The following is a 15,782-nucleotide window of genomic DNA, read 5'->3' on the forward strand; positions in this document are numbered from 1 at the left end:
TTCTAGACTTCACTCCTCCACTTCTAAGGTCAGAGTAAAACATCACTAAACCTTCATACTCATCGCACTAAGACATTTCTAAAACACCACATTTCATCAAGTTTTTCAATGTACCTCAAAACTCATCTTGACTAAGTCGAATGCTACCAACAACACACATAACCAATAAGTAACTCATTCATACTAAAACCAACATCACAATCTTCCATCTCGTATCTATCAAGTGACATAGCCATAGTTGGCATCACAACCTACATTTTCTCTCCCTCAACCCTTGTAACATAAACCTTCCAAGTGGTCATACTCTAAAAACCATCACATAAGGAATAACAGAAAGACATTATAGAGTTAAACTCTATGGCACGACTTGAAGAATGAAGAAGTGAAACTCTCTTAACACCCAATAGCCTCCTATTCATAATGTGTTGCGCTTTACATTATGAACAAGACTCTACTAGATGTTGTTTGAGACAACCTAAGACCATTCCAAAATCTTGAGCTCTGATACCATGTTTATCACGACTCGAGAGCACCCCCTAGTCGTAACACGACGTACTCGACCCCGAAGGGGTCTTATACAAGCCTCATTGCATTCATAACATTCGATATAAGGAGAAATAGAGAAGAATTAAAAACTTTCATTTACAAACGAAGACATTTTCATTAAAAAGCAAGCGGAAGACTTTCTATACCATGTTTCAAACCATCTAATACTTTTGGATACACCTTTGGGACTAAGCCCATACAAAAACTCTAAAACATACAAAGAAAGACATAAAGGAAACACAACGGTTTTTTGTCCTCAAAACTATGAGGACTCACCAAGTCTTCATCTTCAAGCACCTTAGAAACCTACTCCTCAAGCATTGAACACCAACATCTCCAAACCCTACACTTTAGTAAGAGAAGGGGAAGAATGGGGTTAGCACAATTAAGTACTAACTATGATGACCATGCAAAAACATGTTTTAAAAGGGACATTTGGTTGGAAACCATGCATTATGCCACTTTTTAGAAATATCATGAACAATAGCATAAAAGACATCAATTACAAGTATAATCATCATACAAGTCATAACATCACATTTGATCAATACCAACATGTAAACCATTACCTTTTTTCTTAGACCTTCACTTCAATTAACCCTCATGCTATACCTTGTGCAGTGTATGGATAGCTCCCATACCACCATCCACACCAAGGCACCACATTAAGGTCACCTAAAGTGAACTTACTATTCATTCCTTTTTCACCTTTACACCGTATCCACACATAAGAGACATATCATTTCATAAGGCATGACAACGGAAAATAACTCATAATCTAACCCAAGTTTATCATGCATATCACATTAAGAATTTAGGACACATTTATGCATTTAGAGGACTTTTATACATTTAGTCATTAAGACTTACGGAACTCATTAAAGCCCTTCGAAAGCCTACTCGTGCAATGTGTAGATAGCATCACATACTACTACCTACACTTTGTAGAACCTATCAAGTAACTAGAGTACACATCCCATGTGATGGGAATAAGCGTTTAACCGACATAGACCATGAGAGCTTGTCATGGAATTCGGTGTCATATAGCCCCACACCGTAAAGAGGTGTTCTACTTGCCTAAGGTAGAACGATAACATTAGCTCGGATTGAATTTGAATCCGCTGGCTAATATCCTATGTGGGCACAAAGTTATGGAATAGGAAGATGTTCATTGGAACTCTAGCCTAACATTGGGAAAGTTTCCATCTAACCATATCCGCTCGGTGCTTAGCCTACATTCCCATAGAGTACTTCATTACTTTATCAACATTACACATGAGAGGGAGCCCTTGGCCTACCGTTCCAAGGTACATTTATTAACACATGAAAGGGTGCCATGAGCCTACCGATTTAAAGTTTATTCTAGGAAAGCTCATTAACTCCTTTTGAAAGGGTGCCATAAGCCTACCGCTTCAAGGTTCATCGCTAACCTTCATGGAAGGGTGCCATAAGCCTACCGATCTCAAGGTTCATTAACCTCACATATGGAAGGGTGCCCTAAGCTTACCAATCCTAAGGTTCATCATTTCATTAGCTCATTTATGAAAAGAATGTTATAAGCCTATCGATTCATATTCATCAAGTCAATACACGTTTATTATTCATATATGAAAGGAATGTCAAAGCCTATCGATTCATATTCATTCAAGCCAACATACATTCATTATACAGGAGAGGGTGCCTAGGCCTACCAACTCAAAATTCAACAATCAACTATACTTTCATTCATTTAGGAAGAGGATGCATAAAGCCTACCAATTCAAGACATACATCACCACCTTACTTTCATTTATACAAGAAAAGGATTCTTAAAGCCTACCAATTCAAGATATTCATCATATAGAAGAAATCCCTACACATTCTATAATCAACATACATGAGTGTCAAATTGAGGATTAGCCTTTCAATAACAAAACAAATAGCTTCAAGACATGACCACCTTAACTTCATTGAATTCACATGCATATCCTTCACATCACATTCATATATACAATATCATGATAATACTTCAATTCCTCACACTATTCCTTCAAGGCCGTGACCACAATGTACATAGTAAACAACTCCACCTTTCAAGTGGATCAACAATTCGAGCACAATTCTACTTTAACATGAAATTAGCCATAACTTACCCTCTCAAGGACATGTTCACAAATTCTCACTTCACCAACAACTCACCATAATTAGGCATAGATAATGATACAATTCAATAACCCAAAGCAATTTAGACAATTTCCATTCATAAGCTTTCATAATCAACAAACCCACTTCATAAGGGCATTAATTAGGAATTAAGAGAAATCATGGGTTCATAGAGTATTTTCATCATAAATAATCAATTAAACATCAATAAAATCAATATATTCCATTAGAAACCATTTGAAACCATTTGAAATCATTTGGAGAAAAAACCCATGAGATTGAGTAAAACCCTAGGTTTTTCATGAACATTGAAAACTTTGAAACTTCTTTGAAATTGACTCTAGGGTGAAAGCTAACCCTAGATGAAGGATCACCATACCTTTACTAAGATTTCCCAAGAAATTTGTTGAAGAAAACGCCTTGAATCCAAATCCTATCTCCCTCCTCTTCTTCTTCTTCTTTGGGAACTTCTAGATAGAGAATTTTTTAAAGGAAGAACTCTTGTTTTGATTTGGGGAAATAATGAGTGCATGACTTGTTTTAGGACTTAAAACTATATATATTAGTGATATAAAACAATTAAAATCAACCTCACATAATAAAAACTTAAAACGAAATTACTAAAAACTCCCTAAATGAGGCAGCCTCATTAGGGACCACGCCCCCTTGTACGGTCCGTGAAAGGAGACCACGTCCCGTGGTGGTGCCTGTGGTCCTCTTGGGCAGTGTCTCTTTTGCCTTGCCAAGCCCCAAGATGCTAAGGCATCTTCATGGCCACTTCTACGGTCCGTGGTCAAGACCACTGATCGTAGAGTGGTCCGTGAAGTTGGGGCAATAGCTTGGCCAAAGTGCCTTGCCTCCCATGCCACCAAGTGACCTTTACGGCCACTTCTACGGACCGTGGTCAAGGCGGTCCGTGGACTTGGGACAATGCTTGGCCAAGGTTGGGCATCCTTGCCCTTTTGCTTAGGCCTTGCCCCCTTGGCTTGGCACTTTCCCTTCCAACCCTTAACCAACATTAAAAAGGGTCTTTCAACTACGGAGTCTATCACGTACCTTGACTTGACTCACTAAACTTCTTTCAAACAAGGCTCGGGACAACATTACACAATATGAAACCTCATTACAAACTCAACACAAAGTCAATAGGCTCTAGTTTCACTAGTTCGTTTTTAGGGTCGTTACAGAAGGCCTCACTCAAAAGCTGATGAGCTGTTGAACTGATCTCAATGGACTTTTGTTGAGGATCATAAGTGCATGTATCTGATTCATAAATTATGCAGGTCGCATGACATCATTACATTGAATGTAGGAGTATGCAATATAGCCGAAGCGAAATAACTAAATGAAAGTACTGCAATAGATATAACATAAACTCAGCTGAATGTAAAAAATTAAAGGAATGAAATCATTTAAACTTTACAAAAATACTTGCTCATCTCTGAAACACAACATAATAAGTAATATAGTCAAATACACTTTAACTCTATTTAAGAGATTCTCTAATCAAAAACCATCACTATGAGCTACGTGATGATACAATGTATCGCCCACACTGCCAGAAATGTCCTATTGTTTGGGTATAAAACCTCTCAACTAAGTGGATCCACTAAGCAATAAGGATTCATCTAAAAAGTATGATCATTTACTTATGTTAGCAGACATGATTTATGAGGATTTTGAGTTGTCTAAACTCATCCCCATATCAGTGCTCAACACTACTCCCAAAATATATAATCATGCTCAAATGTATAAAATATACTCCTTCTCTGTTTTGAGGTAATTACTCCAAATATCATCTTAAAAAAGGTAACTGCTCTGAAAATATCTCTGAACTCATAACTCATTCAGAAATCAAAGTTTCTATTTTCTTAATGTAATAAAATGATACATTTGGGACTTTTTGGTTCCCTTATACCCTTTCTCAAATCAGTTTTCAAACTCATTCTCAAGATTCCTCTTTTCTTTCTCGGAATTCAGTTTAAAACAATTATGTTTGTTTAAAAGATTCTCAATAAAAACTCAATGAATACTCAGGGATAGGGTTCATGCTGAAAAATAGACATGAATAATCAACTCAATAAATCTCAATGCACAATATACAACAATTCAATAATTAGGAATAGAAATTCAATGATCAGGAACTCAAGAACTCAGAATTTAACATCAACTCATCTCAAGAATACTCAAATCTAGGGATAGAACCCTAGATTACTCTTTTATTGATATGAAAGTATATGTAGGGTGTGAGGATGAACTAGTCCAACACTATGATTGNAAAAATAGATATGAATAATCAACTCAATAAATCTCAATGCACAATATACAATAATTCAATAATTAGGAATATAAATTCAATGATCAGGAACTCAAGAACTCAGAATTTAACATCAACTCATCTCAAGAATACTCAAATCTAAGGATAGAACCCTAGATTACTCTTTTATTGATATGAAAGTATATGTAGGGTGTGAGGACGAACTAGTCCAACACTATGATAGCCTTACATACCTAATTATGAAGATTTTAGAACGGTAACTTTGGTGGAGACTTGATTTATCTTGAGCTTGAAACCTTAGGGCTTGATCTTGAGACAAGAAACTCTTTTATGAAGTTCTTAGAGTGGAAGAACTTGGGAAAACCTTTGATGGAAAGTTTCTCTTTATATCTTGAATTTTTTACTAGAAGGTTTTATGGTTCTTGATGGAGAAGAGGAACACTATGTGAGTTGTAAGAGAATTTCTAATTACTTGAATGTTTAGATTTATGATTTCGAGAGAAAAACTAGTTAGTTGAAGGATATACTCAGTTAAAACACAAAAAACGACTAGAATAAGGTTAAAAAACTTGGAAAAGGACCAAAATACCCTAGAACGTGTGCAGGAAGTTGCTGAAAAAAAATTGCAGCAAGCATTTACGGAATGGTCTACCATTCATCGAAATTTCTACCGTCCATAGTTCCAGTCGTAGAACATCGACTGCATTACAACACTTCACTAAAACTGGCATAACATTTTACTGCAAACTCGAAATGAGGCAAACTAGGTAGAGTTGGAAAGATGACACGTATACCTTTAATTTGATAGGTCATGGGCCACCTAATTCATTATGAGATGAGAGATGGTCATTTGAATTTGACCTAAGTATAATCTTATATCAAAATTTAATTGGTAAGGAAGCTTTCAACTCAACTTTGTGCTAGGGGATTCTAATGACCTTAATTCATATCCAACTTCACTCTCACACTAAAGAATTGACCTTAATACCTAAGAACAATTTAAGAATCAACCGACACGGTCTTTTTCACAAATGAAGAATGATTTGTATCTTAGCTTAGAATTTTTTTGGGGTGTTACAATATCTCTCCCTTGGAATCATTCGTCCTCGAATGACAGTTAAACTGAGCATGGAAGGGAAAGGAGTTACTCTTACTATCTTTTTGACTTCTTAACTTGTCTACTAATATAGGTGGAATTAATTCATACTGAGAGTTTTGAAACTGGACTAGAGCACACTTGGCATGAACACTCAAATAAGATTTCAATACTACAGGTCATGACTTGAACTTTCTAAGCATCACAATAGGAGCATATATATATATTGACACCTCTTTACACAAGTTAAAGGTTTAGTCTAGTGGTTAAGATATTGCAAAAATTTATAGAGGTTGTGTGTTCTAGTCCTTCTTGCCTCGTAATTATATTTTTTTATTACAACCATTGACACCCCTTGGTGAGGTTGAAAGATTTAAGGCAAAACTTTGTAGCCAAGGGTTACAGATTATCATGATACTTTCTCTCATGTAGCAAAGATGGTTACTTTCTCTCATTTAGCAAAGATAGTAACAGTGAGATATGTTATTCTTTGGCTATTTCTAGAGAATGGAACCTATTTCAGATTGATGTATGTACTGTTTGTATGGCTTGAAATAAACTTCTGGAACATCAATCTGACAAAGCCTTAGTGAATGCAGGTTTTCCACAAAGACTATTCATTGTTCATAATGATCAGGATGACATTGTAATTGTGCTAGTATATGTTGATGACATACTAATCACTAGTAATAGCAACATTTTGATTGAGAAGGCTAAACATATCCTTAATCAGGAGTTTAAAGTGAAGGACTTGGGGGAACTGAAATACTTCCTTGGTATTGAGATTCTAAGATCTACCAGAGGTGTATCGTTAAATCAAAGGAAATATGTGCTGGAAGTCATCTCTAAAATGGGTAATCACACCCTTAGAAGTCAATCAAAAGCTCACAACTAGGGAGTATGATGAAGCCACCAATGCTACAGGAGATGACCTGTTATTATGTGATGTCAGTGCATATCAAAAGTTGATTGGGAAGCTATTTTATATGACCATAACCGGAACTGATATTAGCTTCTCAGTACAAACCTTAAGATAATTTATGAAGATTCCAAGGAAGTCTCGTTGGGAGGTTGCATTAAGGACTATCAGGTACCTAAAAAATTCACTAGGATAAGGTATATTATTACAGTCTAGATATACTCAGCAACTTACTTGTCAGTGTGACTTTGATTGGGCTGCTTGTCCAAACACCAGAAGGTCAGTTACTGGTTTTGCAGTCAAGTTTGGCGACTCTCTAATTTCTTGAAAGTCAAAGAAACAACAAACTGTATTTAGATGTTCAACAGAAGTTGATTATAGACACCACAGCATATTGAGATTGATTGTCATTTTGTTAGAGACACAATCAAGGAAGGCACTGTCAAGGCTGTCCATGTGAATACGAAGGAACAACAGGTTGATTTGCTAACCAAGGGGCTTACCAGCATTCAACACACACATCTACTTGGCAAGCTTGGAGTGTTTAACATCCTTGACCCTCCAGCTTGAGGGGGAGTATTGAGATGTTAGTTAGACTTGTTAGATCAGTTAGTAAAACAGTTAATCATGTTGTTAGTTAGTAAGCTGAATTGATTAGTGTTAATTTAACTGATCCACTTGGCATTCCAGTTGTTACAATTAGTTAATTGGTTAGTATAGATGTTGTTTAGTTCATGCATAAATAAGGCTATGTTAAGCTGAATGAAACAATTGAATTCATTCCAAAAAATATCTTCTTCAAGTTTTCTTCCTAATCTTCAATGGTTTCCTGAATTAACACACTGCATGTGTGATGTGTGGATTACGACAATACACTATTAACTTAAATACTTACTAATTTGTTTTGTTGGAGTTGCCTTCGGTATTTGATAATGTTTGAACATTGACACTATGTTGAAAGGTTGTTTGACTATCAAATACCAAATCCTAATTAAACTACTTAAGATTTCCACTCTTGATTTATTCCCTATAATTTCATATTTAAACATTCAATTATCTAACGTTGAAGACATCTTGGGACCAAGAATGATTGATTTTGTCCTTTCTCCCAAATAAAAGTTGGATAAAGCAATGTGATGTATATAAAAAAAAATAGTTGACCAAACTTAGACAAGTCACAAAAATGAGTTTTGGGCCAAAAACATCCTTTAACTATATCTAAAACTTAATGTACATCCTTTAACTAACATAGTTAACAAAAATCATCCTTATGTATTCGAAACTTAGCAAAACTCATCCTTCCGTTTAACACTCGCTAAAAAACCAACAGACACCATCCCATGTGCATGACACATGATTCCAAGCACCCCAAAAACCAGCCTGTTAGACTAGCCATAAGTCATTTTCCCTAATTGCTTCTTCTTCTGGACAACTAAAGTTTTTCTAGGTTAAGCTCTTTCATGTGTCCATTTTAGGAAGAAATAGAGGCATGAGACAGATCAAAAATGGGAGGGGAGTGTTTGCAGGCATATAATCAGAAAATTAAAGTTGTAGTTGTTTGGAAAAAACTGAGACATGTAAGAAATTAATGTTTATGCAATTTGTTGATGGTCACCGGTAATTGAAGAAGTTGTACAGTGCAGTAAGAATTTCATTTGTTGGATTTTGTGAAAATGGAGAGAGTGAAAATACATATTAAAATAGCATGGAAAGAACGTTTTGGTGCTAAACTTTAACGGTCAGAAAGCATAAAAAAATGCAAGAGCAAGTAATAGATGAAGAAAATCTTTGATTTGCATACTTAAAAAAGTTGGACAAATAGTGAAAAACAGAGCATGATAACAACAAATTAATAGCTTAATCCTGAGATTCAAATTGTCCAAAGAAACTTTTATTACAATTTTGCTAACCTAAAGTATATCTTAAATTCGTTTATGTAACAAAGCTTTGCCACTAGAAAATAAAAATATTGACAAGGATAAATGGGACAGAATCTGCAAAGTTCTTAGCCTAGAAAAGCTCTAGTTTTTATTTAAGAAGAATAGATAAATCATTAAATGTACTTATGTTGTGGTGCTTGGAGACTCGACTCATGTAACTTGCATGTGGGATGAGTTCTGTTAGATTTTTAAACAGAGTTTCACATAAGGATGAAACTTACTTAACTTTAAATACATTAGGGATGATTTTTGTTCACTATGCTAATTGAAGGATGTATTTTAAATTGTAGGTATAGTTAAAGGATGTTTTTGGCCCAAAACTGTCACAAAAATATATAGTTTTTAAAATTTGAGTTTCAAACATAATTTAATTAGCTTAATCAATGTTGTCTAGGGATGATTTAAATGGAAAGGGGACAGACGTTCTTGTTCTGTCCTTTTCTTTGTTTCCTTTTCTGATTTGGGCTTGTTTGGCCCAATTTTTGTACAGAATTTATCTGCATAAAAAGGAGCTTTGAGCTCACAATTTAGACCAAAAATAAAATAAAATTAGCTTAATCAATGTACTTCAACTTAAATGCTCTGTCAAATTGGATATGTAAAAAAGTGATTAGATATGAACTGAAAGCATAAAAAATGAATAAATCGTTAAACTAAAAATAGTATAGTCATGAAATAGCCAAAAATAAAATAAAAAATACCATACACTTCTTCATTTCCACTCTGATTCATAGCGTTTGTGACCACTATATATAGCTCAAATAATAGTAACTAGACTTAAAAATGTTTTTTCTTTTTTGGAAAAATAAATAGTTTGGTCTTATACTTTGATAATTTGGCGCTCATTTATTTCTTATTTGCATAAAAAACTCCGTTTTAAGAACATCAACTAATTTAGTTTAGTTCGGTATTCAGATCACACTTTCTCAAAATCGAAAACTAAAAACTGAATCGAAGAATCAAACATCCACCCCTAACTCCAATATTTATTGATCCACATTAACACATGCATATAAATTGTCATCCACGTTGCAAAGATAGCAAAATCAAGAGTTTAATTGGAGTTTCCGACTTGAATATGATTCATAATCTTCTACAACTTATAACATTTTGATTCATATGAAATTAATAAAAGTCATTATTGTTCTCATCTTCTAGTTCATCACCTTGCAAATTATAATCAGTGTATAGTAAAAAAAACCCACTTAGGGGATGTTAGGATCGACAAGTCATGTAAATTGCACCAGGAGCCGTTAGTTTTTTGCCGGAGCTTATTAACAGAAGGATGAAAACTGCCAATATTTTTATACTTTAAGGATTCTTTTTGTTAACGAGCATAGTTCAAAGATGCAGTTTAAGTTGTGAGTGTCACTGAAGGATGTTTTTGGCCAAAATCTGGCAAAACCAACACCTGGAACAAATTGTGTGCGCAGTTTGATCAAAGAAATGCACCATTTTCATGGCTTTTCAAAGTGAGTTCGTGTGTTGTGAAAGTAATAATTATTCAGCGGAAAAGAGCCTTTTACCCTTCTTCAAACAACAAATGCACATAATAGCTACAACAACTATAAAAAGTTATCATTGATAACTATGTTAGTCAGCTACATCAACACGTTTATGAAGTATATGGACATTACTATACACATGGGGGTCAGTTGGTCACACTAGATTTGCTTCCTGCCAAGCACTGTTCCTCTCCTTTCTATTCCAAATCACTATATGATGCTTCCTCTTCTGGCAATTCAAACTCATCAATCTCTTTAAAATGCTCTCGCCAGTAGTTGACAAAATCTTGTGGCAAGGACTCTTCAACGGCAGGTTTCTGCTGTGTGCACCTCCGCTGTGAAATCATTTTAGTTATTAGCCACCAAAATGGTAGATTACGATAAAAGAATGATTACACAGCATTCATTCTACAAGCAGACATTAGCAATATTAGAAAAAATTACTAGTACTAGATTTAAACATCAACCACACAGTTTTAGGTATCTCGCTGAGTCATATTTTAGTACATATTCCCCTAATATTAGGTTTGCATGGCTGGTGAAGGAAAATCAGGACAGGGGCTCAGCCATGTAAGCTTTGGCTTGCTACTGGGACCTCTTAGAAAGAAATGTTTCAGAATGTCAACTGAACCCATAACAAATCTCTCACATGTAAACTACAGATATCTTTCACGAGCTAAATGTGCAAAGATATGAATGAAACAAAATTTAGCATATTATCTCCGGTAGCACTAAAACTGAACCTACAAACATAACATAACCAGGGTCAATACCATCAGTGAATGTCCTTCTTAACAACAATGAGAAGGATGCCTAAGGAGGCAAGTGAAAGATACTTGTCATTAGAGATCAGTAGAAAAAGAGATGATTATTGGCAAACCTTCTTTCGCTTTCCAGTAGGATCCGTCCATGATCCAGACGGTTTAATATCACCAACTCCACTGAATTCACTCCTACATAGAAGAAACAAGAATCAAGAAAGCATCAGCATTGACTATTTAGGCTGTCATATTCACATTTATAATGTCTTTTTCCACGCTAAACATAAACCGCCACAACTTAAGATATGCTGCAGGAAAGAAAAGAGGGCTAGAGGAGGTTGTTGCCAATGTGCATGCTGCAGAGCTATCTTACATATCAAGCACCTGTGGAGCCTTTGAAATGCCCAATTTATTAAAGATTATGCTACTTCAGGTAGTTAAGGAAATAAATACTAGGTAGAATGCATTGCCAACACAGATATTTTCAGCCAGGCCCAAGCTAGAAAAAGGATAGACAGTCATGGAGACATTCCAGTGAAAAAATTTCAGGCTGAAAACTAGAGGTACAACTAATTGACCAAGCTTGCCTGCTACATGGTTAGGAGCATGAAAAGTTCACTCAACTAACTATATTTGGTACAGGGTATCAGCAAACTACACCATCACAACAAGCTCCATATCTCATGTGACTAGCCTCAGAAAAAGGGAAAAATACTAATATTATAGAAAAAGGGAAAAAACACTCCCTCATGATTACATGGATGTAGAAGAAGACATGAATAGAAAAGCAATGAAAGAGAGAGAAACACCTATTCGTTCTCTTCTTTGGCAAGGTGGGGCAACTAAAAACTGAAGCATCTACTATCCCTTTTCCCCTTGTTCTCTTTAAAGATGAGCAACTTCCAGACGATACACCAACTGTTTCTTCAGCTGCTTTTTCATTTGAAGGGAAGTGCTCATGAGAAATTGCCTGAGCTTTGGATTTTGCCTTCTGAGGAGATGAAGACATGAAAGGCTCATGAATACCTTTCGTCTTCTTATTTCCTGAAACTGGGGTAGACAGAACAACTGCTCTTTTACCCTTTTCTTGCCTAGTCTCAGGAGATAAGCAACTGAAAGGCTCAGCAATTGCTTTCCTTTTATCCTTCATAACTGTAGGAGGAGGCAGGGAAAGGAATGGCTCATCAATCTCCTTCCTTTTGTCCTCTTTGTTTTCATGACTGGAAGTGAATGGCAGAGCACTAGCTTCTAAATTAGACCTCTTTGCAGTCTGCCTTCGATTGTTAACTGCAGCTTTATCTCCTGAAATTGGGGTAGACAGAGCAACTGCTCTTTTCCCCTTATCTTGCCTAGTCTCAGGAGATAAGCTACTGAAAGGCTCAGCAATTGCTTTCCCTTTATCCTTCATAACTGTAGGAGGAGGCAGGGAAAGGCAAGGCACATCAATCTCCTTCCTTTTGTCTTTTTTGTTTTCATGACTGGAAGTGAAGGGCAGAGCAGTAGCTTCTAAATTGGGCTTCTTTGTAGTGTGCCTTCGATTATACAGTACAGCTTCATTACCCCTGCCAGCTTGAGTAACAAACAAGAGACAAATTAGACAGGTTTTCCGTAGGCATGCCAACAAATAGGCATTGAAAGGTCAGCAAAACAACAGCATAGTAGCACAATTCCCGGAATTTAGCATTTCAATACTGGAGTGAGATAATTTTCACAACACCAAATAAGAAGCCAAGCTTATACAGAAAATGAGGAACCAAACAAACTAATGTTAATTATTACATAGATTGCTTCTGTTCAAATGGCAGGAACGCGTTTGCAATTTGCTTCCCAACATAGAACTCAATTTTCTAGGGGTCGGCATCTTCATATCATATTCCTTTATACATCACACTATGACCATTATCACACTTGCATTTAATCTAACACACCTCCTCCTTTAACTAGACTTCGGACAGACTATATGAATCTTCACATGCACACAGTTATAAGTTATTATGACTACTGTATCGATAGTAAGGATTACTTTAAACTAAAGACTTAAAAAGGTTCACAATAGTAATTTTTTTAAGAAAAGATTGCTGAAATTCGTGTTTCACAAGTTTGGTTGGATTCAAGACAACTATTGCAACTAAAGTTACTAATTTGGTTCATAACGTTTGGATTTCAGAATCCTCACTGTAGATATCCCAAATGGCGGAATTAGTTATCCATTATGGTATTATCATTGAGCTGTGGTAACTCTAAAAAGGAAAAGAACCTAAAAGCCTACAAAAAAATCAATTTCTTTTCCATAATAAATTTCATCATTTCAGATAATAATTTAACACTATACATTATAATCCTAATAATGTTAGGAAGGAACCCCACAAATACAACATAAACCCACGAAAATGATGAGTCAAGAAGATCAGATAACAAGGAACAATGTTCAGAAGCTGTTTGTAAGCAAGCAATATACTTACTCCGTAATGTCAAAGAGGGTAAAATAAACCTAAATGAGAGAACCCAGAAAGCAAAATGTAAATAAAGTGGAATAAGCAACTACTATATACATACAGATTATATTAAAGAAGGGAAGAAAATCATACAAGGGATGGTGGACGACTGAAGGGGATTAGGGTTTTGAACAGAATTGAAATCGGAAGAAGCGACGCTTGTTTCAGAGTTTGCCTCCTTGTAATTGGGTTTTGAAGAATTGGAATCAGAAATTGGGGGTTTTGGAATAACATTTTGGGATTTCGAAGTAGCAGGAGAGGAGAAGGAGCAAAGTTTACGGAGAGTGGAAGTGGGTATAAGATTGAAATTGGATATGTCGGCAAATGGTTGTCTCTTCTTGTTTATAGATTTAGAGTTGTTTGGGTTTGGGTTTGAGTTTGAGTTTGAGTTATTCCTTTGATCAGCCATGGATTTAGAGGTGTTTGAGTTATTCCTTTGATCAGCCATGGATTTAGAGGTGTTTGGGTTATTCCTTTGAGTAGCCATGGATCAATCTTCAGATGATTGTTGAAGAAGCTAACAATCAGTTGGCTGGCGGGAAGATTTTTGAAAAAAATATCAGTGGATTTATGGGGTTCAGGACAAGTTATCTGTTAGAATTTGCTAGAGAGGTCTTTTGGACTCGTTGATTTTGGAATCCTCGAGTCTCTTCATACTTGTTCAACCTTTTAATCCATGAGAGGTCGGTTGGTTCAAAAAGCGCATTAATAATTGAGGAATTAATAATACTAAATTAATAAACGCTAATCAATGTTTTAAAAGGCAGCGTTGGCACCCTGCGTAAGGTCTAGCAAAATGTTTTGAGACTCATGTGTGGGGTTTAGTTCTGTGAGACTTACGTTTTAAGCGTTTGACTGTACAACTTAAATACGTTCATTGTCCAATGTTCGGGGCTCGCCTAATAAATCTTACACAAATTATGTGTTGAATTTTTTAGTTAACATTGTTTACCATCATAATTCTTTAATAAATAAAAGATATTTAATTAAAAAAATCATTTATAGAAATAAAAAGATCGAGAGTAACTCAAATAGCAAGTTGTAGTATCACATATTTACTTTTTGGTAACACTGTGAGGATGATAATATATTATGTAACATTTCTTTTAAAAATACATACCGAAATTTTACTTCACTTATTATTGGTCTTCATGTTTTTGTCATATATCTCAACATTGTCATATTCTATTATTTAGTTATTTGAAAGTAATTTTATTTTTATTCATAATGGAGTAATGTTTTAATTATAATACCAAAAAGTTTTACTAATTATTTTCTTTCAGAGGGTAAATTGCATTGTATGATTGTAATATCTTTTTGAAAATAATGATTAATTTAATATTAGAAAGTTAAAATATTAGAGTTGATTTTTCATCTCATAGTAATTTTATATCATTACATTATTTATACTTGTAAAATAATGTTAGAAGTTTTATTTACTATGAGTTTCCTTAATCGTGTTTTTAATTAGTTTAAACTGTTGAAGCATTTTTATAATTTTGTGTTATTGTATTATTTTGCTATATTGTAAATTAAAAATTTAAAGATTCATGGGACTTACTCCCATGTCTCAGGGATTACGCTCTCCCTATACTAAGTAAAACGCTCCGCCTCACGACCCTACCTTTTAAACCACTAATGCTAATACTCCTTGTCCATTTTTTTTCTTTTTAGTCAATTTTATGACTTCTCACTCAACGCCTTTGTCATGGTCCAACCCACCGGGTCGTGCGGACACCTACTTTAACACTTAGATAGGAGAACCCTCAACCCCAAACTGGTTATAATATGTGGAAAAATAAATAAAAGATAAGCTAATAGCCTAAATGTTTATGAAATCACCATAAATTGATTTAACCCTCTAAAATTATTTTACAAAAAAACATACTAACAGCTCTAAGGAACTAGTCTAAACAGGTACAAAAGCTTCTAAGAGTATGATTTACAAAAGAAATAAGACAACTTCCACCATGAGGAAAGAATAGTAGAAGTTGTCGGAGATCACCATAGTCTTCACCTATGAAACATCACTGAAGTTTTGCAATCAGACTATGTCAAGTGGCATAGCAAAAGTAGTATCATCGGTAAAAACAACATGTA

The 15,782-nt window shown here is 35.1% G+C and overlaps 2 protein-coding genes across 2 annotated transcripts in view; both read right to left on the minus strand.

Moving 5' to 3' along the window:
• LOC125872570 (CBL-interacting protein kinase 18-like) overlaps window positions 1-9,505 on the minus strand; it is a 504,282-nt gene extending 494,777 nt beyond the window's left edge. Inside the window, exon 1 of the mRNA XM_049553316.1 lies at window positions 9,495-9,505. The gene's annotated coding sequence lies outside the window, so the exon portion shown is untranslated. The remainder of the gene's footprint in view (window positions 1-9,494) is intronic.
• A 921-nt stretch (window positions 9,506-10,426) lies between these two features.
• Window positions 10,427-14,169, minus strand: LOC125872567 (uncharacterized). Its single transcript, XM_049553305.1, has 4 exons — window positions 13,776-14,169; window positions 11,997-12,756; window positions 11,307-11,379; window positions 10,427-10,761 (listed from the first exon to the last, which is right to left on the minus strand). The coding sequence occupies exons 1-4, from the start codon at window positions 14,167-14,169 to the stop codon at window positions 10,624-10,626; spliced, it is 1,365 nt and encodes a 454-aa protein (XP_049409262.1). The 3' UTR covers window positions 10,427-10,623.
• Window positions 14,170-15,782: the final 1,613 nt, after the last annotated feature.

This window comes from Solanum stenotomum, chromosome 8 (assembly GCF_019186545.1).
Source record: "Solanum stenotomum isolate F172 chromosome 8, ASM1918654v1, whole genome shotgun sequence".
NCBI classification, from domain to species: domain Eukaryota; kingdom Viridiplantae; phylum Streptophyta; class Magnoliopsida; order Solanales; family Solanaceae; genus Solanum; species Solanum stenotomum.